Below are 26,524 nucleotides of genomic sequence, written 5' to 3' on the forward strand. Positions count from 1 at the left end.
TTGGCTCAAGCCGTCTTTATTCTACGCACGGAGAAATACATACATTGGAATATGAAAAATGAAAATATTCAACGGGAAAGTGATCTTCGTCTGATTGAGCAAGAACATTGATCTACGGCGCACACTCTACGAACTACGTTGAGTGGACTTTATATTCGATGAGCCACTACAGGAAAATGTAAATATGAAGCGACGACGAACGATGATAGAATGCAATGTCGGTTTTTTCGGTTGGTGACGAAGTTGTTTTTGTCGGTGATTTTTATTTTTCATTGGTTTTTCGGTGTTTTCGTATTCATTCGATTGTCGATGGTGGCGTCGGCGGGCGTACGACAGTGAGAGACAGAACGAACAAACTTTTCATCTGTTTTACGCAATGTGAGTACGCGATAAATCGATTTCGGAATCGTGAGAATGAATGAGAGTTTAACGCTTGTGTTATCTTCGCCGTTTCATACAACGAAGAAAAACAATAAAAAAAATAAAAAATAAAAAAATAAAACGGTGCGAACGAGAAGTATCTTGGCGCGTTTGCCGTAAGGCACAAATATTAATTGTGTATGTTGGTGTGTTTGTGTGAATACACGAAATTTCGAATTGTGTTAATTAGTCAGCAAATCTTAATCAGCCGAACAACGAACAACAGGATTTTTTTGCACCGTCTATCTAAACGAAGAACCTTTAATGAAAACAAACTAATCGAAAAACCAACAGAGAAACGATTTTGAGTGAAAATAAACGGTTACCGTAATATTGATAGTGCACGATCAGCTGATTCCAACATCAGTTCAATAGAACAAGCAATTAGTTATTTTTATAAGTCGAGCGAGTTTCAATCGAACGAAAAAAAAAAAAAAATGTGAGTGCAAGAGCATGCGAATCGAGTGTCAGTTAAATGTGTGTTTGATGTTTATTCCGGAATCAAGTTCGGCTACTGGCATCATTAAATGAATGTGTATATAAATCGTTTTTTACCGCAGTGTATTTGAAAGCTAAATTGATAAATATTTTTTTTCCGGTGCTGAAACGAAGAAAAAAGGTTAGATCGGCTACAAAATGTGCTAGATTTTGTTTAAAAATACGAGATTTGTAGTTGTATTTGTTTTCAATGAGAGCCGATTGAAATCTTTGTTTTAATCGGTCTATTGACATTCATTCAACTACGCAGTCTATAATTCAGTTCATCTTTTGAATTTTTGTCAACAGAAAAAGAAAGTGAATAAAAAGAGTGCATTTATCAACGCAAATTACGATGAAAACAAACGTAAAAAATTTGAACAATCAACGGCCGAAATAAATAACGACGAACTTTGTGTTGAAAGAGGTGGACACGAAAAGAAAGAAGAATAAACGAAATTTTTTTTTCAAAGTAAGTAAAATGATGATGATTCGCTTCAAAGTTATTTATAATTGTGTTCATATATAAGAATCTGCTCTATCTATTTGATGCCGTTTCTTTTTTATTTGTCAACGGCATAGACAAAAATGAGCTGCGAGTGAGTGAAAGAACGAAAGGAAAACAAATCACAATTCAAAATGAGAGAAGAGCCAAGAGCGACCAGAAGAAGACCATTTTCTATATTATATGTTCCGTAGCGTATACGTTGAATATTTTTCGTGCGACTGTTGACAAGTCGGCTAATAAACGCAAATTTCCTTTTGCGCGTCCAATAAAAATTGTAGACGCGACCGTGCTCTCAGCACGGTATTCAGAGGGAAAATGAACTATAGTATGTGTACAGATAGAAAACAATACCGAAAAAGCAATAAAACTATACTACTCTCAAATGCATTTCATATCGTCTTTCACCTTGCCGAACATAAAATGATCGTTGATATAAATATTTGAATCAAATTCAAGCTTGATCAAGTTACTTTAGTTCTGACTGTTCCGATCCGTTCATGAATCACCTGGCTGCTATTTTTCTCATCAATACAACACATTTCAGGCATGCAAATATTCGAAGTGCAACTGTTTGAAACCAAAAAAAAAAAGTTCTTCTAATAGTTCGTTATGTTTAACATTCATCAAATATGACAAAAATGATTTTACACCGAAAAAAATCAAAAACTGTTTGTTTCAATTAAACTTTGAACATATTCACAAATTTTCGTGTGATGTCGCTCATTATATGATTTAATGTTTATTTTAAATGGCTTTCACGCTCGCCTCCATTTATTCAAATAATAAATTCTACTGAGATTTTAGAACAGCATTATGTCGTGTTGTGAGTGAGCATCATGAGTCAGGTGTTTCAGTTTCATCAAAAATGAAAAATAGATTTGAAATTAAAAAAAACCAAATCTGAAAAGACGAAATTCCGTGAAAAAGAAAAGAAAGTTCAATCAATGTGCAAGCCAGTGTAGTTTCCAAAAATTTGCTCATTTTTAACTGTGAAAATTGAGATACTCGTATTCGTGCATATTACGTTTCACTAATTGCCTTTGTTCTTGCGAAAAAGATCCGTACAAAAAGGTCATAGGAATTTGTATATTTTGAACAAATTCACTAATAGCATTTTTACGTATATTTTTAAAAGCAACATCTCGACTCGATTTTAATCTCAAATCCAACTATTTCGAATGGGAATTTCACAAAAGTAAACTTACATGATCATGTTCAGCAATGAGGTAGCTATATGCGGTGGCTATATGTTCGTGCTGATTCAAAAGTTGGAAAAGAGAACATTTTAATGTTGATTATATTCTAAAAACTAAACGATTTTGAATTCTATGAAGTAAGCGAAAATAGTGAGATCAAAAATCGCATTCTACGTGCATTCTTTTCGTGGATCGTGCAATTTTCGGTGGCGCTTCTTCCATCCAACTACTATGCTCATTTGCAAACACTTCTCTCGTTCTTAAAAATGTTTTTCAACTGAAAATGCATGCAATCATTATCAGATTTTTGACGTGATTTTCGCGTATGCATTCATGGTGCGTGGTGAAATATTCTCTGGTATTTTTATTTTATACACAAATAAGAAAGGGAAAAAAAGTGAAATTATAAATAATAGAAAAATATACACGCAATATATATTTATAGTCATGGCTGTGGCAGGCCACCTTTGCATTTCAAAAGTAATAATTTTCACACTGCCACAGTGTATATTTGACGCAAAGTGCATTTGAAAAGCTAGAAGGTTGAAGTGAAACAATAAACTCCGACAGTAAGCCTCAAACAAGTCATAACAATTGTTATCATTGGAACGACATCACAATCATGCGAAACAAAGAAAGATGGAAATAGAAGTGAAAATTTGCATAGAAACATTTTGTGAAAATGTCTTTGTTCGCGCAATTCTCTCATTGTGAAAAATTTCTCTTTCCCTCTCAGATAATAAATTATTATTATAAAAACAAAAAAAAAACAGAGAAAACAACATACGTGAACCATTTTTCAATAAGCTTGTGGCTATCAAAAGAGAAGAGAAGAGAGACAAAAACTCGTGAGTGATCATTTGCTGTATTTTATGATGTGCCTGAGAATGAAGTGGAAATATTGTTAGTATCGCCATTGCATGTGTCAAAAATTAAAGTACATTTATTTAAATTGCCATAGACACGACGTTGGATTATAGACTGCAGGTGCATTATTACATTTCTACAAAGAAATTCCGTAGAATATTTCTACATATATTTCCATGTCACATTTCCAAATGTCGAAAATACTTGTAAATTGTCTTCTGTATGGCATCCAATGAGAACTGTAATCGCTTTGTTTTTCCGCTAAATTTGCAAATATCATATATTTTATAAAGCGGGTACAGAATTGCGAAAGGACGATCACAATCATTGAAAATTTACATGACAGGTCAAAAGATTCAATGTACTTCTTTTGACGTTTTTCGGTGTTACACATTTTTTCAACCTTTCAATTTTTCACAATGAATTTGTGAGTTGAAGATACTTCAAAATGTTCGGTTTTTAGGAATCACACAATTGGCTTGGTAACCGTCGTTGATATTTATCAAGAATTTATAATTTGTTTGCCTACTTGAAGAAGTGACATGCCAAATTTGCTTGAATCTGACGATTAAAAGCCGAAAAATTGCAACATCGTAAAACGTCAATTTTTGGCAGAGATGTGACCAAACTTTTGACCTGTACTGTATTTATAAAATACATAATATCACACAAATAAAGAACCATATGCAAATGCTGACATAAATCACATATCACACACTAGGGGCATGCGTGTGTGTCTAAATTTAAGCGATGATCGTTCAAGCTTTCCTTCTCCTCTCTCTCTCTCTCTCTCTCTCTCTCTCTCTCTCTATCTATCTATTTTATTTATTCATTCGTTGGAGGCAACGGAATATCATGTCATATACAATAGACACACGTTTAGATACAGTTTTTGTTTGATTTTCGATAAATAAAAATATTTAGAAGAACGTAATGTATATCTAGATTTCAAACAAAATCACTTTAGAATGAGAAAAAAGTCACTTTCACAGCTTATACGCCGTTGTTTCTCTTGTCTTTGTTGACATCCCAAACATGTTTTGCCGCTTTATAAACAGAATTGAAAACTTGAAAAACATTGCAGACAGAAAGGATTTATTTGTCTACACTACAATCCAATGCAATATTTTTCAAGAACAAAGATTAAATACAATCAACTTTGGACCTGAAATTGATCATAAAAATATGGCTTTTGAACAGAGTAAAATTAGATGACCAGTGACGCTTTGATTTGAGTTAGATTTACATTTAGAGATTCAAATCACAGAAACTATACTCAAAATTAGAACTATTAACATAATTCATATCAACATGAAATCTTACTATGGAAGAGCATTTCTCAAATTGTAGAATTTTGTAATGAACAAACATCACCGGGATGAAATAATTTGCAACTTTTTAATCAACACTTTTTAATAAAACCTAAAGAACCATCATTTGGTTATGACATCGGAAGGAAATGATAAAGTTCACATTCGTTGAAGCTTGAAGATGAAGACTGTTGCATTGAATATTTTTAAACTTTCAATTTACTCAATATAACAAACATAAGAATTGATAATGAAAAATTATTGTAGTGTCAACTTTGTAGAAAATACTTATGTCTCTTCTGTTGAACCTATATTATATTGTCAAAAGAGTTCATAATATTCTAAAGATGAAAAATGGAAAAACCCAACCGCGATCAATATTCTATGTAAAAAATGACTTTGAAAATAAAATAAAAGTATATAAATAAACAAATATTTATATTAAAAAAAATGTATACTTTCATATATCAATATCATTATAAAGCAATTAAAGAAAATGGAATAAAATCGAAGAAAAAAACACATCAAAGAGCGCCAAATTAATTAATTTTGTATTTATTTCAGACAACAATTTTGAGATATAAAACGATAGGAAAAAGTCAGCAAGACTGAAACGAAGATTGAAGAAGCGTTACAAATCCCAAATTTAACACGAAGTTAACGTAGATTGTTTGTGTGACCATGGCTACAAAATTGGTGAACGGAAATTGGTTAGTATATACAAAGTACTTTTTTAATCCTATTATAAAATTGCTCCAAAGTTTCCAATTAGCTCAAAATATCGAGTCTAATGCGGTCTAATGCAAATGACCAAACAAAATAAATCGTTTGATGTTTTTTCTAGTTATAATAAAAACAAAATCAAAATAACCTCAATATTCACTGTATCAAATGATTGGTCGGTTCTAATTTGTTTTATTATTATTATTTTTTTTGCATCGTCGATTTATTAAGATCTTTGAAATAAAACTCATAGCTTGTGTCAACGTTGTGTGAAATTCCGGCAGATTTTGGCAATGCGCCTTATCGTCTCCGTTTCGCTCTATCTCCATCTCGGTGGCACTTTACTTCTTAAAAGTGTTGCCAATAACGTATCATTATTATTTCATTTTTGCGAAAATGAAAATGTCAGAATCAAGAGACGTGCTCATTTGTCATGAACGAAAAAAAAAATAAACAAATAAAACCATTGCATAAGCGAAACCTCGTGTATTTGTGGCTATTTTCAAAACCACGTCTCTTTTTGAAGGCAAAAAGTCGTTATAATGTAAAAAAATTAAATGTGCGATTATTTTACACACATACACTATCTAATCACTAGTAACGCACAAGCTACAGCAAAAGAAATAAAACGAGAATGCTGTAAATTGCATGGAATGTACTCAAATGTGCCCATTTGATGGTAAATATATGCGTTAAGTGCAACGCTGTCGACTGAACAATCAACTTGATGAATTTCCCAGTGCATTACTGTACCTTAAATAGTGTAATTGCAGTAGCAGAAGACTTTGTTGAGAGTGTATGAGCGACGACAAATGATAGCTAGCGAACGAGAGAGAGATAGAAAGAGATGGCAAATTGTAGAGTGAATGGGACAGTTGGAAATGAGCAAAAGGTGTGCGCGAGCGCACAGTAAACCGAAATGAAATCATCGAAGAAGAATGACACGATTCACGAATGGGCCGATAAAGTGTTGCGGTACTTTGTTGTATGTGAAAAAGAGACATCAATAGCGATATTTACGCGTATTTGTCGAACGAACAGAAAATTCTATTTGAACAAAGGCCAATACAAGCACACACACAATAAATATACAAAAAAACACCGTATAGTTTATGTCAAACACTTTGTTACTTATACAGTGGAGTACAATGTACACAAATACAATAATGCAATCATTGGGACCCATATTCTTCTATGCAATGAGCATATGCGATATTGAACGCATACACAAAACTCACAAACACTCGCGCCCGCACATACATAGCGAGAGAAAGACACACATACACGAATACACATAGAGGTGCACAAAATCGCACCCATACATTCATATTAGCGCCATGCATACATTCAAATCATGTCAGTCGTATCTAAATATCAGTCGTATGAGCCCAAAAAATGAACTGTCAACATGTTTAGTTTGCTTCAAACACAAACGAAGCATATTTTAATTTAGTGGTTGTAATTGATTTTCGATGTGCAATTTTTCGTCTTGTTTTCGAACACAGAAATAAAATACAATACAATAAAAGAAGAAATATAAGTAATAACAAAAACGAATTTGTTGTAGAAAATTACAAAAACAACAAAGCGAAAAGAAAAACGAATTGCAACAAGACGAACGACAAGGAAAACTAAAACGCCACAAAAAACGAACAATTTATTGATTTGTCCAATTAAAAAATTGCGTGTGAACTCTCCTTACAAAAATAAAAGAAGACGAACGAAGAAAAAAAAAACAACAACAACAACAACAAGAAAGACAACATACAAAAAGAACACTAGAAACGTTCCGCTGTGTATATTGTGCATTAGATTTGTCGTGTCGTGTACAATTTTTTTATATTATCGTTCTAAAGAGAGAGGCCCAGAATTCATTACAGAAAATTGCACAATACCCAAAAAAATATTATTCTGCATTTTAGGCTCTTCTTGTTAGTTTTCTTTTTATTTTAATTTGCTTCAAGCGAAAATAATATAATAATCGAGAATCTCGAAAAACTTCTGTGCTATCTTAACTATCTAAATCGTTGCGCGCGGTGTAATTTTGTGTGAATCTCTTTGTAAAGTTACACACACATAAAGACGACAATTTGTAATAAAGAAACGGCATTTTGTGTATTTCAATTCAGCAATCATTGGCTACGACTGAACAAATGCTTCTTCTTTTTTTGACACATTCCATGTTGCCCATTCCGAAATCAACCGAAGACTACTGACTATACATACTCGAACAATTCTGCATTTTTTGTTGAGCGTCCCAAAAGCTGAATCGATTTTAAATCAACAAAATTGCAACAATAACAAAGGAAACCAAAATAGAAGAAGAAAGAAACTCCCGGATGCAAACAAAAGAACAATCCATCAATTATAGTTCTTATATTGATTTAAGAAACAAAGAAAAAGCAACTTAGTTCATATTTATAGATATTTTGTTGCCATGCAAATCGTATCGCATTAAAAGAAGAAAGGCAAAGTAATGACAAACTATTGTGATTAAAACCATTCGTGTCCTTTTACATCTAATTGAAGCATCGATTCGTGTTTTTTTTCCTTTCGTTTGCTTTATTCAAACGCCAAATCCAATAAGCATTCAGTTAAGAGTTAATTTAAATGTGTTAAATACGGTTCATCTTTTATTTCATTCATTCGAATAAATTATTAAGAAAAATTGTGCAAAGACACAATTTACAAGAAAGACACATCGGCTAGATGCCATTTTTTTCCTTTTGAATTTGCAGTATAAGAATTAAGTATTGAGTGTTTGTGTGTGTGTGATAAATTACTCATAACTCTGAAAAAAGAACTGTGCGGTCAATATGTTTACCTATTCGAATGCATTTGATATTACCTTATGCAAGTAAATGTGTTAAATTGAAAAGCGAAATAAGACGTGAAAATATCGAAGTTTGTTTTTTTTTTTTAATTTAAAATCAGTGTGTGAAAAGTACGCATTTTAATTGCGTTTGATTTGTAACATATTGCCAAATTGACAATTTTTGCTACGGACATATTCATTTTTAATTATTCACATTCGGCTTCTGCAATTCAATTTGGATTCAAATTACAAATGCGCGTACTACAAAAACGACATTAATATGTGGAAGCTTCAATACATTGATGGAAACTAGTAAGTTTAGAATCGACAACAAGAGAAAAAAATAACCAATTTAATAAGTATATATAGTTTGATAAGAATCGATCGTTTTGTTACATATAAGTGTGCTATTTTGACCGTTGTGTGTACATATACTTTTCCGGATGAAATTTTCCATAAAATGTGAATTCGATTGATTGTATTGTCGTAAGTGGATCGATTTAAAATAAATATATATACTGTAAAGGGTTCGACTTTTGAAAGCTCTGGTCTCTTTGCTCTTGCCATCTGTCTCTATATGTCGGTGAAAAAAAACCCACCACAAATGACAAAAAAAGAGTTAGTAAAAAAAAGCATTAGAAAAAAGCGCAGAAAGAACCGAAACGAAGAAATAGAGAGAAAACCATACACATACACCAGAAAATAACTTATTGCATTGTTCCATGAACACAATAAATCCGTCGTCACGAATAGGCGAGAATACATGCAGCTCGCGACCAATCGACCATAATGAAGGGAGCGAATACACGAATGAACGCTATTTGGTGATGGATTTCCATTGATTTTTCCATGCGTTTCTCGGTGGTTCTTCTGTTGCCATTTCTCTGTGTGACTCATTCGAGCGCGCGGTTCCATGTAGGCATTGAATGCCGTAGATGTGCTTCTTATGTGCATATGTAGTGTGTGTGTATGTGCATGTGGATTTGCATATGTGTGATAATGTGTTTGAAACGAAAAACACCGATTAAAGCGCGATTATATCAGGTGGCTATATCCATGATTCGCTTTTGAAGTGTACATTCAAGTCCTTTTAATTCAGGTCCTATCAGTTGTCATGATTATTGAACAGATTACGCAGATTAAAATGCCAAAAGAAATTATAATGAATTACATTATTGGATAATGCGAACATTTTTTGTTTGTTTGCAAATTGAAAAGTCATTTTGCCTGGACAAAAATCAATGCACAAAATTAAATTCATGTTCAATAGATGGATTCGTTGATTTGATATGTGATTTTCTGTTTTGATTACGACACACGTATGCGGGACCCTTCAATTGGCAACCAATCCAGCAATAATAGAATGAACAACAAAGTCAGCATAAAATGAATGACCGAACGAATAGATATTTGAACAAAGAAACATAACGGTGAACGATAAAATTGACAACGAAACTAAAGCATGCAATATATTTATATAGATTTTTTGTGTTTATTTTTTCTTTTATTTTAATTTTGTGAATAAAATTTTCTTTTTCGGCTATAACAACTTCAAGTTATTAGAGCAAAATGCGCACGCAGGCGCACATACGTAAAAAAATCAATGTTTTCAAGGCGTAGATGCAATGTTATACAGAAATCGAATGTGTTGAATGTGGGCTCCTTCTTGTTCAGGGATTTTTTATATGAATACTTTTATATTATATGCGGTATATGTTGCCTGTTTGCCATTGCTGTTGCTGTCATTTTTTATATATGCGCTCTGTTGTTCTGTACAATATTTATAGCTGATGATGTTGTGTATTGCATGCCATCGTCTTCCTCATCATCATCAACCGTTTGTCATTTTTCCATGCACGACACTACTAAAGTGATAACGAAGAACAACACATTTCGTTTTGTTTTAGGTTTTTCTTCTCTCCTTTTTTCCAACCATTTCACATTGGAATTGGCTTCGGCGAAACGAATGTTATTTTGTGCTGTTCTTTTTTTGTCCTTTCGTTTTTGTTGTCATCGTTACGATGAATGTGTGATAATGTCGGCTCTCCCGGTATGAATGTTGATCAATTGCATTAGATTGCCAGGATGGTCTTGCATTTATTGAATTTTAGATTAGCCATTTCACAAGCTTGACTGCTCACTACATTTTCAATGGTTAGGACCGAATATGCGAACAAAGCTAATTTCAAAATTCCATCCACTCTTATTATATCAGTGATGTTCTCGATGCATGTATAAAACATATTAAAACTGGACTCTCTCTCCCACACAACATATATTATATTTATAGTCATGCCATTCTTATATATCAAATCGTTTTGTGTACTTTGAAGCCCATCATACGCAAATAAAAGTTGAACCAAGTAAAAAGTCAATTTTTCCATCACAAATTGTCAGCTGTTGTTTGGACTCTGTCACTTTGAATAGATGAAAAAAAGACACCACATGTACGCTCCATTTTTTTCGCTCTTTCCTCTTCAGAACGGACTTTGATAACACGTCGAGAGGAAAATTTGCGTGAATAACATACAATGACATATTGCATTTACATGACTTCTACACATGTCCAATTGACCATAAAACTCACAATCATTTTGTATATCAATCAACTTGAATGAGTGTGTGTAGTTATGTGAAAGACAGAGAGCGTGTGGGATTTTTCGCTCGTTATTTTAAACAATTTGATGAATAAAAAGACACATCTCGAGGAAATGTTGTTTTCTATCAATTTGTGCATAGTTACTGAGAAGAGAACATGTGAAAATTGATTTCTAAGCAGTCAATCGTTTTGATTTCTTCTACAAAATTTCCATCGAATTCATATTGGATCAAGTGAAACATGATCTCAGCTATGATTGCTTACTTGATTATAGAAAAAAAGGTTTCGATTAAGGCACCAATGAGCCATTTATACCTTGTGTTGATGTATAATTAAAGAGATTCGATCGCATGTGTTTATATGTGTATATTATTCGATTGATGATAAAGTGTTTTTGGCAAAATTCATTCGATTCATTTTTTTTTGTGTATTTAAACTTAATATGTAATTAATGATGTAAGCACATAACGAATTTATTATCAAAATGTCATTATTATTAATCGAAATCTTTCAGGAACGAAGTAAATGACAAAAATCCAGACAGTGGGCCTCGAAGGTCGTTACAAAGATCGGCGACTCTTCCGGCAAATCCACGTAACAATCCAATTTTAAGACATCATCAACGTTACCATCAAGACGAACCAAAACCACAAATTCCAATAATTGTTCAGCAGCCAACACATTTTCCGCCGCAATTACACCAAAAAATACGCATACGAGTACGTTCAACATCCACCGATAAAGCCGGCGAAATTAATAACAATCAAAATCATGTGAGTTACATTACCATTTAACCTCAATTCATTCAACTTTTCTTTTCATTTATTGAATATGAACAATTTTCACTAAATTTAAATGAATAAAAAGCGACTAAATTAACAAAAATTTCGTCCATAACTTAGAATCATTCAAAAATGTCGACTGAAGATCTATTACAACCGGGCACAGTTGTCAAAGAACGATGGAAGGTGGTACGAAAAATTGGCGGCGGTGGTTTCGGTGAAATTTATGAGGGTCAAGATTTGATCACACGCGAACAAGTCGCATTAAAAGTTGAATCAGCTCGTCAGCCAAAACAAGTTTTAAAAATGGAAGTGGCCGTTTTAAAGAAATTACAAGGTTAGTTTTGCAATTAGACGATTATTTTCCATTCAAAGCTCATCATTCTGATTTTCTTTTTATCTCATTGAAATTAATAGGAAAACAGCATGTATGCCGATTTATAGGCTGTGGAAGAAATGAACGATTTAATTATGTGGTAATGCAATTGGGCAATTCACTTAAAAATTGACTTTCTATTATTAATTAATTTTGATACTTTTTCGATTATTTGTCGAATATTTTAAATTAATTCTATTCTTTTCTTTTGTGATTCTCCCCTTAGGTAATGCAATTGCAAGGGAAAAACTTAGCAGAATTACGACGGGCACAGCAACGCGGAGCATTTTCGTTGAGTACCACACTACGATTAGGTTTACAAATTTTGAAAGCAATCGAATCTATACATTCGGTGGGATTTTTGCACAGAGACATCAAACCAGTACGTATAATCGTATAATCTAGATTTTATCATTCAAAATTCAATTGCAAGTGAACTTTAATGGAATTTTCCAGAGCAATTTTTCGATTGGTCGCCTTCCATACAACTGTAGACTTGTATATATGTTAGACTTTGGCTTGGCACGTCAATATACAACTGGAACGGGTGAGGTGCGTTGTCCCCGGGCAGCAGCTGGTTTTCGTGGTACCGTCAGATATGCATCAATCAATGCACATCGTAATCGTGAAATGGGCCGGCATGATGATCTCTGGTCATTGTTTTATATGCTAGTCGAATTTGTAAATGGCCAACTACCATGGCGCAAAATAAAAGATAAGGAACAGGTTAAAAAAATCATATTCAAAACGCCGTTTGTGCGCAATTTTTAGTTTCATTCGAAAAATAGTGTTTGGCATAGTAATTTGTTCACGATTGACTGTATTTATTTTGGCAAGAGTTTTGCGGCGACAACGAATCTATATGGGTATATGTGCGTGTACATTTGAAGTTTATCGAAACTGTGCCAAATGACAATTTGCCAACAAAAAACTGTCAAAACTGACATCATTTTAAAAGCAATCAATCGCTTAAAATTGAATTATGATTGAATAGAAAACAATGCCAAATCCAGACACAAATTTAGATTCATGAAATAGTCCGAAATGTATTCAGAAGAGATGCTCATTGTTTTTCGTTTGTATTTAGGTTGGTTTGATGAAGGAAAAATACGACCATAAACTATTGCTGAAACATTTACCATCTGATTTAACAAAATTTCTGGAGCATATACAAACGCTTGGCTATGCAGATAAGCCTGACTATGCGGTGAGTAATGTGTCAATTTAAATGTATATGCACAGTAATATACGATTGTCATGTTGATTAAAATGCCATCAGACAGTTTGGCGGAAAGACTGTAATTATAAATGAAAATAATATGCATGTCATGCGATGAATGCGATGGACGTGATGGATGTGTGTGGTTGGTTGTGCGTTTATTTTAATCTAAATACGTGTTTATTATTCAGATGCTTTCAACGTTGTTTGAGCGATGCATGAAACGACGCGGTGTCAAAGAGACGGATCCATACGATTGGGAGAAGCTGGACAGTGGCATACATTCAGTTAACCAAAGCTTAAGCAGCCAAACTAATATGCCAAGCAATATACAAAGCCATATTCAAGTGAAAACGGATCAAATACACGGCGGAGCGTGTATAAATAGTACGGGTGTTATTGGTGTCACTGCCAGTGGCAATGCAACAACAATTGGCGCAACAAACGCCATCGCTATAGAATATGTAAGTGTTTATGCAATATGCAATAGGCATCAATACTGTTGTCATCAAACAGTATACCAATTTCGTTTGCTACTTAATCCATGTGAACTCATGTTTTACCTTTCCATTACAGATGCAGGTGGACAAAAATTGCAATGCTACGGTCACTGCTCCAAATAATCAGATAACAACAACACGTGCCGGAAATGTGATCCCGTCAAATGGTAAATTTCGACTTCTTTTTTCGCGCGCATACAGAAGAAACATTAATTATAGTTAAATTCAGCTAACGTCAAAATAGGATGACATTCAGGTGGTTTCTAACTGTGCGCTACACACGAATATTTAATTTTCGACGATAGGAATATGGCTCTATTTTAATGAATAATTGTTTCATGGCTTTGATTGATCATAATTCATAGTTAACTTTCTAATTAACTCCTTTTCTTTCTTTCTTTCTTTTTTCTTTTCATTTTGACTGAAACTACATACACATGTGATGCTAATTTCGACCCCAAACATGTGCCATATCACATCACCTGGTAACAATTATTTCTTGGGATAGAAGAAACACCGTCACAGCAACAACAATTAGCGCTCAAACCGAAGCAACAACAACCAGCTACGGAAAATGAACAAAATGCGACAGCTATTGGTGCTACATCACAATCACCGATTGGTTCAGCAAATCCGCAACAATCACAAAACTCACTAAATAATTCACAACAACACCAAATGGTAAGCACGATTCAATTAAGTCACATTTGTATTTGCATAAAGTGTTTGCATAGTTCATTTTCAATAATAACAACAACAAAAATCTTGCTTATTTTTCAATATCAATGCATAAACATTTGCAGCAACAACGTGAAAATCGACCGTGTCAGCAGCAGGTGCAAAAAATAGCCAGTGAATCAATGATTCCGACTTATCGATCTGGCACTGATTCAATGCACAAATCCAACCAAAGTGGCCCAAATTCGAAGCAACAGCAACAGCAGCAGAATAACAGCAGCAGCTTTTCAGCAAACGTACCAAAAGTGGACGGCAAAAATGCGGTAAATAATGAATCTAATCAAAATCAATGTAATAGTCCAGTAAAGCGTCGTTCCATCTCCCAAATTGACGTAAGACATATTTTTCCATTTTTATTCGTATTATTTTAGTTTTATTTACAATTACGTTACACGTAGTAACGTGTGTGTTAGTTGTTGTTTTCTTTTCGATTACATTTCATTACTTCATTTGCAAACAAACCATTTCATTCCGAGTTTTTTTTTGTGTAGTAATTTCATATTTTTATTTTTATTTTTTTGAACGCAGGAGAAAACCACCTATGGCAGACTTCGTGTATTAACCGCACCACCTACAATAACAACAGGTACTTTATCAAAATTAAATACCTTTTCCGAAGCTTTCAACTTTAAACGGATTAAATAATGTTAATATTTAGCTATAGCTGCTGCAGCTACAACCGGTTCCGAAACAACATCACCGCGTGATGTTGAAGCATTACCATTTTTATTCTCAGGTAATTAAATTTATCTACCTTCGATGTAAAATTATACAAATTAAAACAAGAGATTAATTGTGAATTTAATGGATGGTTTCAGCGGATGGTCATTGTAGCCGACGGAATATCGGAAGTGCTGGCAGTGGAACCGGCGGATCATCGAGCGCCAATAGAAGATCAAATTTGCGTACATCATCTGGGTGCGGGTCTAGTCAACGCTTGAGCGGTGGCAATCGCGATCATTCGGTCACTCAATTTGCTGTAATTGACGATGAAAACGTTTCAGCATTGCAACAAGTGAGTTGATGTACATTTTCAATGCAAAAAATCGTAAAATTAATGCGAAAATCTCATATATTTTTTTCTCGATTAAAGGTTACCAGAGGCGGTGGTGCCCTTACTTTAGCATCACAATGGAAGAGTCAATTCGACGATTCCGAAGAAACTACAGACAACGAATGGAAACAAGAACCTCAGGTGAGATAGAAAAATTAATGGTATTTATTTTCATTTGTGACGTTTTATCTTTGTCATTTTAGAGTCCTGATCATCGTGATAAAAGCCATATTACTTCGCAAGCACAACCAGTGGTGCAAAATAGTAAGATCACCAAAAGACGAGATGTCAAACGAAAAAGGTTCGATTTTTCATTTTTTTTTTCATTTTTTTTTTTTTTCATTTATGACACATTGAAAACACTATAAAAATTCGAATTGTTTCCAATTTTTCATTGTCACTTACAGATCTCATTTGAATATAGCTGGAATAGAGAATTACTCAAATTTACAAGATGTTTTGCCGTTGTGCTGGTCAAATCCTTCCTTGGGAAATGCCATACGCCACAATTTGGAACCGCCATTAGTGCAGCAGGCTGCATTTGATGATACCGTAAGTGTCAAATTTCAAAATGACAATGATTTACATTGAAATTAAAATGAAATTTACAAAACAAAAATTTCAGATTTTCCGTATGGATATTATAAGAAATGTCGGTATACGTGAGCCGGTAGCGCATGGATCTAGTAAAATAACTGACACCGACATAAATTCATTGGCAATGAAATTGGCCGATTCAAAATTGAATCGAAGTAGTCTACCAAATATCCAATTTAAAGAGCCCAATTCGCAGCGGATAGCAAACGAAAATGGTACATCGTCAACGGCAAAAACTGCCATCTCAGTGGCGACGAAATTGAATGCACAACCAGATTCACAAGAAAAAGTCAATGATGCCAGTGGTGATGGGGGAGGCGGTGGCGTTGATGATGACGAAGAGTGTGCAATTAGTGGTCGTTTGGAAATTCGTGTTATTCAACAAAATCAAGAGTCAAAGCATAGTCCGAATCGTGAAGAATCGATTTATTTTGATGCGGAAATTAATGGGCAAAATGCTGACGATACAGCAGCAAAGGTTTCAAGGAAATTAGTTAATAAAATTTATACGACAGCACATGCGGGTGATCGTAATACCGACAACACTGCCGATGCCAATTGTGAACTGGCCACAGATGAGACGGCATTTTATTCGGTTGCTACAACGGGACGTTTGTATGAATCGCGTGATGATGCACAAAAATCATCGGACGTAACACGATTACAGTTGGATAATAGTGATGCGGACATTCGATTGGCGACCGCCAACAATGTTACGGGTTTAATTGCAAGTACCATCATCGGTTTTACTGATATTTCATCCACGAACGATGACAATGCGGCCGACAGTTTTGTTACCGCCGGCAATACATTGGCTAAATTCTCAAATGTGATAGGTAATTAGATGTTTATTGGTTTGGGTTTAGTTAGCGGAAGATAATTTAACTGATTGGCAATTGTGATTTAAAAGTGCACATGCATAGCTTTTAAAGTTGGTGATTCAAGGGCGGGAAGATACTCTCTTTTTTCGGCAAAAATGCCTAGCAAATTGAAAGAATTTTGCAAAAGTTCATTCTAATAAAGGGCTTTTGATTCCACTCGGATCTCTTTTAATTTGCTTCGTATTTCGATTTTTGGATAATTTGCCGTGATATTTGTATCACAGTGACAGTTTCTACCAAAGGATTCTTATTTTATCGATTCGTGATACATTTTAATCAAATTCAAATGCTCAAAATTCAAAAATTACGATTGAGACGAAACGTTACATTGTTTTCAATCTCTTTCTCTACTTTTTTTTGTGTTTGAATTCGTTTTCTCTTTTAATGCTCGGCGCTTGATCACAATTTGCACATGATATACTAATGACCTGATGCTTCCAATCGTCCCAAATCAACAGAACCAACAACCAACACAATGGTAACGACAACCGTCAAACCATTAACTAATCAATCGGACAGTGGAGCTCCAACATCAGTTAATCAAATCAATGATAAGAAAGACACCAATAGCACACTTAACAATAGCAGCCATAGTAAGATTCCCGTATTAAATCCCACTGCACGATCAATGAAATGCGCTTCATGGGCAGGCAATGACCTTCCAATTACCCAGGATATGAATGACTTGACACCAGGTAAAATTAACACAATTCACTCAATCGCTTTAATGTGATATATAGTATTCTATAGTTTGCTTCGTTTTATTTTCGCTCTGTGTGCAAAGATTAGTGTGTAACAATTCTTAAAACAAACACAATGTCAAAGGAAATGTGTTGAAAACGTGTTTTTTCGTTTTTCTATTACAGGATTGAGGCGACGTCGTCAAAACATGGAAAAATATGTAACCGATCCGTCACAATTAAATCTTCGCTTTTACCGGTCGAAAACTCGAGGCATTATGCGGTGAGTGTAATTTCCGCATTCTTTTCTCTTTTTGTTATTCTTCTCTCTTTTGACACAAAAATAAGTGATACAAGTGGAAAATCACATTGTTCAATGTTTAAATTGAAAAGAAAAACAAAAAAATGTTTCATTTTATCGATTTGCAGAAGCAGAGGTGTTCCATCGCATTTACTTGGATCGGGTCATTTTGAAGATAATTCATCCGATAATAGTACGGATGGAAAAGGTACGGATTCAAAGCAGCAAATTGAAAATGGGGATGAATCAATCGATTATGTCAGTGATGCTGGCAATAATAATGCATTTGAGGTTGGCATCGATGCAATCGACGGCAATGAAGATAACAATGACGATGGTGACGACGACGATGATGATAATGATGCTAATGTAATTTCAAAACCTGGTGAACGTAAGCAGGAAATTTTACCACCACCCGGTGAACCACGACCAGAAAATACGGCTAGAATACGACGTTATCGTTTGAATCTTGAGTAAAAGATATGTGTTGGCATCGATTTTTCGTCGACAAAAAAAAAACAGAGAAATAATTGCATCGAGGAAAACCGCTTGTGATAGACAAACAAACAAACAAAAATGAACTATTTATATTGAAATCTCGATTTGCTTTTTCTGCCAAAAAAATCATACGAGATTACAGCTACTAATGAATGAATGGCAAGAGAAAACCAACGGATCGATAAATAATAGGAAAATAAATTTCAAACTAAATAAACAAAAAAAAAATAGTCACAAAGAATATAAAACATAACTGAACGATAAGAACAAAATCATGAACCATTCAAAACAAGCAAAACAATATACACTTAAGGGTTTTCATGGCGTCCAACGCTGAACATAACTAATAAGATAACAACAACAAAAAATTCGAGTGAAACACTCAACAACTAAAACTAAAAAGAACACAACCATTATACCGTTTCATTATAGATAAACAAACCAACAAGAAGAAAACACGCAAACGAATGCCGATAAGAATTAATCTGCCACCCTTTACTTTAAACAATTTTTAGCGATTCTTCGATGTATAACTTCATTAAACAGCAACAACAACAACAAAAAATCACAGCAAAACCTAACTCTTTATCCTTAAGCAGAGAGATTGCATATATGTATTAACCACGTTCTAGAATGGACAATTCACCAAATGGTGTTGAGAAAATTGTAAACATTTGATCCTTGATGACTCAATGCGTGTGCGTTGTTTTTTCTTCTTCTTCTTTCAAACAAAGCATAGTAATTTTTTAATTTAGTTTTCAAAACAATTGAACTATAAAGACGTATTCAATCTGGATTTTGTGTTCGTTATGCATTTTCGAATTCATTTGACAGTGAGAAATTAAAATAAATGATAATTTATACATCTAGATCAACATACACACAGACAAAATCTATATTTAATATAGCAAACAGAACCAAATCGAACTGTGACAGAAAAATTAGAGACAGTGAGACAGACATTAGGCAATTAGTGCCACCGAATTTCTAGTTAAGATTGAAATTCATTTACTATAGTTCAGTATCTCATGATTAGAGTCAACTTTCAAGGATATAATATACATGGTTCGACACTATAAACAGAGCGCAAGCTTACAATCTTTTCCACACAATTTATGAAAATTGTGTGTGCGCTCATTCTCTGCACTCTATTCGTCTTCATGTTCTATTAATTAAACAAACAAACAAAAAATTACAACAATTTCTCGCTTTGTATAAATGTTAAGCAATTGAAAGTAAACAAAAGTAATATCGTAACGTGCTTTTTGATTATGGAAAGTAATTTATTTTTAAATTGGGGGCAACACACAAAATCGATTAGTGTTATTTGCCGATGAACAGATGATAATATTTGAATGAAATAGCAGAAAAGCGCAACATGTGATTGTTCTTCATACGTTTCTTTTTTTTTAATATACAACATGCGTATTTTTCTTCACAATATAGTATTTCGCGTTGTTCAATGTCAAAGACAATTAAAAACCTTTGGCAATCAAAAAGAAATTCCCCAATTTACATGAATTCAAAAAAAAGTAAGAAAAATCAGAAGTTTTCTTCTTCCTTCTCTGTATTTTACGCAATGAACTAAAACTCTACCTTATTTCATTTTTTACGAAGAATCAAATGCAATTCACTTAATTCGTGTTGTAAGTGGCTAAAATGACAGAAAAAAAATAGATAAAACATTTTACATGTGCAATTATCACTCGTCTTACAGAATGAGTCAAAAATTATCCTCACTAAATCGCACATACCCCTGTCTCTCTTTAAAAAAAAACTAACAAAATTAAAGAAGAAAAACACACAAATACCCCCACGACATATCTATCTGTAAATATGGTCGTATGAATCGTTTTCATCGAACAAAACAGAGACAATTAAAAATTTTAATTTAAAATACATACAAAAAGAAATGAAAATTACATTTAAAATGATATTTAAAAACAAAAAACAGTTTTAGCATGTGCAAACAAACACAAACACGAACAGAAAGAATCTACCTAAGCCAGTATCGCATTACCAAAAAATAAACAAAAACACATAACGACACTAGCTTTAAATAAATACAGAAATGTTAACCATTTTCTCCAATTTTGTTTTCCGATGCGTTGTAAACGAAAATGCTTGCTCGAATCGATGTGGAAAACTCTTTAAATGTGACAAACGAAATACTAAGTGTGCATCTATCGAGTTTTTGCATTAAGATCGTGATTTTTTTTATAATTTCTTCCATTTTAATTTGAACAATTTTTATTTATACACTTTTTAGCGTCTTTTTCGCTCTCTCTCTCTTTCTCTCTCTCGATAAAATAAAATAATTTCGCTCTAGTCAAGTTAATGTATCAATTTTTGTATATGCGAAAACCGAGCAGAGTTATGTAGAAAAAAGGATTAAAAACGCATCTATTTTTTTTTTCATTTTGTTCTTGTAAAGACACAAAACAAAAACTTTTGTTGAAAGAAAATTATTTATTTATTTATTTTGAAAATGAAAAAAAAAACACATCAGGCTTGATATAATATATTGGTATTTTTTCTTTATTTTTAGTTAGATTAAAATCCCAATCGACGAAAGCATATAATGATTGAGTCTTTGATAGCATATGGATTAAGGTACAGGAACCAAAGATATAGAATATTTAAACGAAAATGTAATTTGACATGATAATTATTCGCGTCTCTTTCAGAGAGATAGAAAGAAAAAATAGAACGTGTTTAATTAATAACACAGTTGAAGGCTAGCATTTGTATTTGCATGATAATTATTTTTTTTAATTGCACTTTAAGTACCTGAATTCCGTCGATTTAAATATATGCATTTTTGCTCTTTAATGTCCTTTCGTTTTTTTAATGTTACTTCGCTCTTAATTTTTATTTCATTTATTTTTCAATCAAATTAGTTCAATCAAAGAAAAAACAAGCAGAAAAATAGATGGCATAGTTTTTATTATGAAATTATAATTGAATAGGTCCTTTTTTTGTTTCATATGAAGCAGATTCATTGCAATTAACAAAAGAAAAACGAAGAAATTACGATATCTTAGAACAAATAATCGAACATCTGTTGATCGACGACGGAGCGAATGTTTTAGGTGCTATGGCTATTGAGCGCAATATTTTTTTCGACTCTATCGAATCTGATCTAACTGGCTTCAGCTCTTATTCGGTCCAATTTTCTCTTTTAAATCCACTATTACAACTATCCTTATGTGTTTTTCTTTTAAACGTACCAAAATCTAATAACTTATTACTTGACATAAACACCGAGCGAAAAATTCAGTGTGATTATGACAACAAGATATTCAACATATTTACATTTAAAAAAAGCTATATGGCAAATAGAACAAAAGCAAAAAAATGACAACAAATCGACGATGTAATTGAAAAGTGTAAAATGTTTTGCTTAAGTGAGTTGGTTGTCAGAGAAAAAGAGTATTTGTCGTTTTTAGATGAGTTGACCTTGATTCAACTCAATATATTAAAAAATGAATAAATTAGGCCGAATTTCATAGGGATCGAAAACGTGACGTTCGTTTTCCAAGAAAAAAAATGGGGCAGTAAATACGTATGTTATAAAAAAATAAATAAATTCAACTATCACGAATCACTCACAAACCACTAGCAAAAAAAAAATGAAAAAATTAAATAGAATATATAATATTTATGCATATATTTAAAACAAAACGATGATTTCTTTTAAAGATGTTAGAAACTGAAACTATGTGAAATAATTGAAATATGTGGAAATGACCAACCAGCTAAATGAAATTTTATGACAATTTAAATAATATTTTAATATGGCCGGTTGTCCATGCATTTCCACATATTTTATTTGAAGTAAACTAAAAAAAAACATGTCGACAAACAATTTACAACAATTATGTAATAAAAAAAGAGATTAGAAACATAAAAAAATTTGTGAAAAATTGTTGACCACTAAAATGGAAACAATTTACCAAAAGAAAATCGAACGATCGACAAGTGAAGAAGAGATGAGAACTGAATTTATTTCCATTTCAGAAAACCAAAAAAAAAAGAATGCAAACTAAAACCACAAACTAATTGAAATGAGAAATACACAAGAGCCGGCGATTTCAAACTAATCGTTATTCCGAAATAACTATTAATAGAATTGCAATTTGTTTTGTGTGTGTGACATGGGTTTAAATGAATTAAACAAAAACTAAAACATTAAATTCTTAGTAACTTTTTTTTTTGAGCATCGATTCATTGAAAATCGATTTGAAATTCATGCGAAATTTCTACGGTGAGAAACAAAAGAAGAAGAAGATATAAGAAGGAATAAAATATTTAATTTTGATTGACCTGGAAAAAAAGCATGAACAACAACAAAAACGCTTGAATTTTTGCTATAGACATATTAAATTCAATGCAAAATAAAGGATATTATATACATAAAATTGTTTTTTTTTTTGTTTCAACACCCACAATGTCGACAGATTTTATTCACTCTTTTGACCGCCGATTTCCGACGCCCCCAACAGAGTTCATTGTTTTCGAGGAAAAACACCTTGGCTCATGTGCAAAGAGTAAGTGTAAAATTGCTCATGAACTGAGCGCCTTCGAGCGTTAACTTTTGGCAATAATAATTCAGAGAATTTCATTCCATGAACACCATGTATATTGCGTCGTTTTGTAATGATTATCTTATTTCAATTGATCTAATTTCTATTTGGAGTAAAACACAAAAAAAAAGAAGAAACTGAACCATAAGGTGATACCTCTGCTCTTTTTTTCTCTCGAGAGAGTTTCCTTTTTCTTTGTAAATTTTCTGACCTCATTTAAATGAATGTTTCATTTTTTCTTCAAAAAAAATGATATAATATTGAAGATTAAGCACCCTCCTCTACATTCCAACCAAATTCATTCATTTCATCAAAAAAATCAAAACAAAGCTACTTAGCTTTGCCCAAGGGCTAATTATGGATGAACATTGCTAATTGGTACTCATCCATATTTAGAGCCAACACAGAGCTCTAAGCGGATTTCTTGTGATTTTGTGAGTACTTTGATTTTTATTCCGTTTATCATTCTTATGACACATTTCCGAAAGCCGATATAGAAAAAAACCCATATAATTCTGAATTGAAAAAATTACTAATTAAGTAAGTAATAATTTGATTGGCTTTGAAACAAAACATATTTTTGTTAATGAAAAGCATCGAATGCCTTTCATTTTCCTTCATTGAAATGATAGTGTGTCATCAATAGTGACAAGTTGAAATTAATTGGTTAATAATAAAATTGAATGGTCGATTTTTTTTTGTTGAAGAAATGCACAATTTTTTTAATGCAAAATAATGACTGATTCAAATTTTGTTGGCGAAACGTATACTTTTTTTTCCCAAAACAATCCCGAAATTAATTACATAAGGAATACGAAACGTAATTTCGATGACGTTATAAACATTGTTGTGCCACAATCAATGATCAATGTCTTTCATTTTAATTGCAATGTAGTTGTCGTTTCTCATTCGGATGTCAAAAATGAAGGACATTTGCTAAATGATTTGCTCGATTTTGAAGGAATGGGAAAAGGGGCAAGCAAGAGAAAGAGTTCCGCACATGCAAAACCATGTTTATAAGGTAGATCAGGTGCGCATACGTGTAAGTGGTGTGCACCTCAAAACGATGTAGTATCAATTGTGATGCATACGGTTTAACAACAACACGAAATATTCATCATGCATACAAAATATCTTATGCGACATTCGAGTGATTTGCTCACGACTTGAATTGTATGTACTTAGTGCTATTATGAAATCGAGACACATAAGGGGTAATATTGTATTGCCAAAAAATCATGAGAACTGTGTAAAGAACGCAGCAAAATCATGCGAAATGTGCAATTGACCATTTAAGAACTAATGCGAAAGAGCACATCTACAACAATAACAGGCGCAAAACTAAACACATCAAGTGATTTCCACAAAAAAAAATGAAAATGAACCAATGCAATAATGCATCAAACGATAAAACGGAATATAATTGAACGAGCGACCGAAAAAAAAATGAAACAAAAAGATAAAGGTCCAAGCAAACACATGATTGAACATACATAAACCGATGCAAAACATACAAATGTAATGAATAACAAAACAACAAAATCACATATGTATAGTATAAACCATATCGTTGGTTGTACGTTGAGTGCGCCGCATTCAAACAATGTGAAGAAGGCAGAAAGCAAACGAAAGAACGAATGAACGAAAGAGTGAACGCGCGCGAGCATTCGAGGACAAGAGGGAAACGAAGAGAGGCAAAATGACGACACACACGATATGGAAAGAGAGCCGATTGTGAGTTGTACTTTCAAGAGAGCGAATTTTATACAATAAACGAGATTGAATGTACGGTGTTCGTCGTACGCGTTTTGTTTCGTGTGATGTCTAGTTGAATATAAAAAAAGTAACAACTTTTTTCTTTGCTTCTTCTTTTCACAATTTCTATTTATCTCGTTTTTACTTTAGGCCAATTCGATATCATAGCCTCTGTTTGCATGTGCAATGCACATTTACTTTATCGATATATTATCATAGATGTCTACAGTTCTATTTGCATTATTTTGATTTCGACATATATCTTTTCGACTTCTGTGCAGCCGCAGATTCCACTTCAAACTCACTGGCGAATGACGATACGTATAGTTTTTTTTTTTTTTTTGAATTCATTCGCAGAATAAAGATTCGAAGATGAAAAGCAGCAACAGCAGAACGCAACTTTGCCCCTCTACATTTTCAATGACAAGTTATTATGAGTCTAATTATTTCGCAAGATTTTCCACAATTTACGTATAGGTTTTTTTTGTCTATCTATTTATCAAGCACAAGCTACAAGAACGCCTATCCGATTCTGTACATCGCATAATAAATAACATGTTTTGGCCCATATACTTTTTTTTCGTTCGTTCAGTTTTGCTAGCTCTTTCGCTCCTTCGAGAAATGGAAGTACAGCACATTGCTCTCAAATTACAAACATACTTTAATCGGTTTCGTTCAGGAAATATGTATATATTGCTTGGTTGCACGACATGCGCGCACACTTTTCCTAATAACATTCTTCATTTTTCGTTCGTTGAAAACCAATAAACGTGCTGAAAAATACATCCAATTAATATAGTATTTAAATTGGCATTTCAATATAATTTTGTGAAAAAACTATATGCTGGAAACATTTTCGCTTTTTTTTACTATTTGTATTATTTAATCGCATTTCGTTAAAAACAATCAGTCGCACAATCTAATCGTACGTATTTTGAAGAATTTTGTTATATACAATGATGAAAGAACCCCCCTCAAATGTAACACACAAGTCGATGGCATGTGTCAACCGGGCCTACACTTACTTAGTTTGATTCTCTTTTTTGCACATATAAGTCCGCATATATACCGTTTGCTCAGATGTGCAGTTTTGTGTTCTGGGTTTTGTTATCGCATCTCATTCGCACTCATATCACACATTCGTGCGATGCTGCACGTATCGCACACATTTTCGTTTCAATCATATTCTGATCATGGACCTGAGACAGCGAAGAAAATACACAACGTGAAGAAAGATAGAAAGATAAAACAACGAATTTCGAACGAATTAAAATCGCACATACATGGTTTTTTTTGCTGTTGTTCATTCAACGTTCGACGAAATTTTTGCTCACTGATTTTGCCGATTTTCAAATATCCTGGTAAACAAAAGAGGGAAACCTACAAAATATTGCTTTTAATTTTTTGTGTGTTCATTTTCTTTTTTTTTTTTTTTTCATTTTCGATGGTTCATGGATATATTTATATTCGAAGATTCGGCATGGGCTCTCTTTCGCACTCCTTCCTCTTTCTATCTATATATGCATTCATTCAATGCTGATACATCGTATAGGCAAAGTAATACACAGATATACATATATGTTTATATATATATATAAAATACATATAGAACATGCTATACTATGTCATACATATTTTCATG

At 33.1% G+C, this 26,524-nt stretch overlaps 1 protein-coding gene across 3 annotated transcripts; it reads left to right on the forward strand.

The window, feature by feature from the left end:
- Positions 1-333: 333 nt before the first annotated feature.
- On the forward strand, positions 334-22,593 carry LOC116340336 (tau-tubulin kinase homolog Asator). 3 transcript variants are annotated; one of them, XM_031766785.1, is made up of 23 exons: positions 334-1,039; positions 1,207-1,369; positions 5,343-5,488; positions 11,430-11,688; positions 11,818-12,034; positions 12,115-12,173; positions 12,300-12,455; positions 12,530-12,799; positions 13,161-13,280; positions 13,484-13,756; positions 13,869-13,959; positions 14,304-14,473; positions 14,596-14,862; positions 15,059-15,116; positions 15,189-15,266; positions 15,349-15,545; positions 15,624-15,725; positions 15,788-15,885; positions 15,992-16,136; positions 16,210-17,017; positions 17,521-17,757; positions 17,929-18,025; positions 18,172-22,593. In XM_031766785.1, exons 3-23 carry the CDS (start codon positions 5,460-5,462, stop codon positions 18,518-18,520), a joined length of 4,080 nt encoding a protein of 1,359 aa, XP_031622645.1. In that variant the 5' UTR covers positions 334-1,039; positions 1,207-1,369; positions 5,343-5,459; the 3' UTR covers positions 18,521-22,593. The 3 variants fall into 3 exon arrangements, with proteins under 3 accessions (XP_031622645.1, XP_031622644.1, XP_031622646.1); XM_031766784.1 differs by having other exon boundaries at positions 335-1,039; positions 14,301-14,473; XM_031766786.1 differs by having other exon boundaries at positions 335-1,039; positions 14,301-14,473; positions 14,596-14,793.
- Positions 22,594-26,524: the final 3,931 nt, after the last annotated feature.

The sequence above is a fragment of the Contarinia nasturtii genome, unplaced genomic scaffold (genome assembly GCF_009176525.2).
Source record: "Contarinia nasturtii isolate CC-2019 unplaced genomic scaffold, AAFC_CNas_1.1 Cnas_scaffold_630, whole genome shotgun sequence".
Taxonomy (NCBI): domain Eukaryota; kingdom Metazoa; phylum Arthropoda; class Insecta; order Diptera; family Cecidomyiidae; genus Contarinia; species Contarinia nasturtii.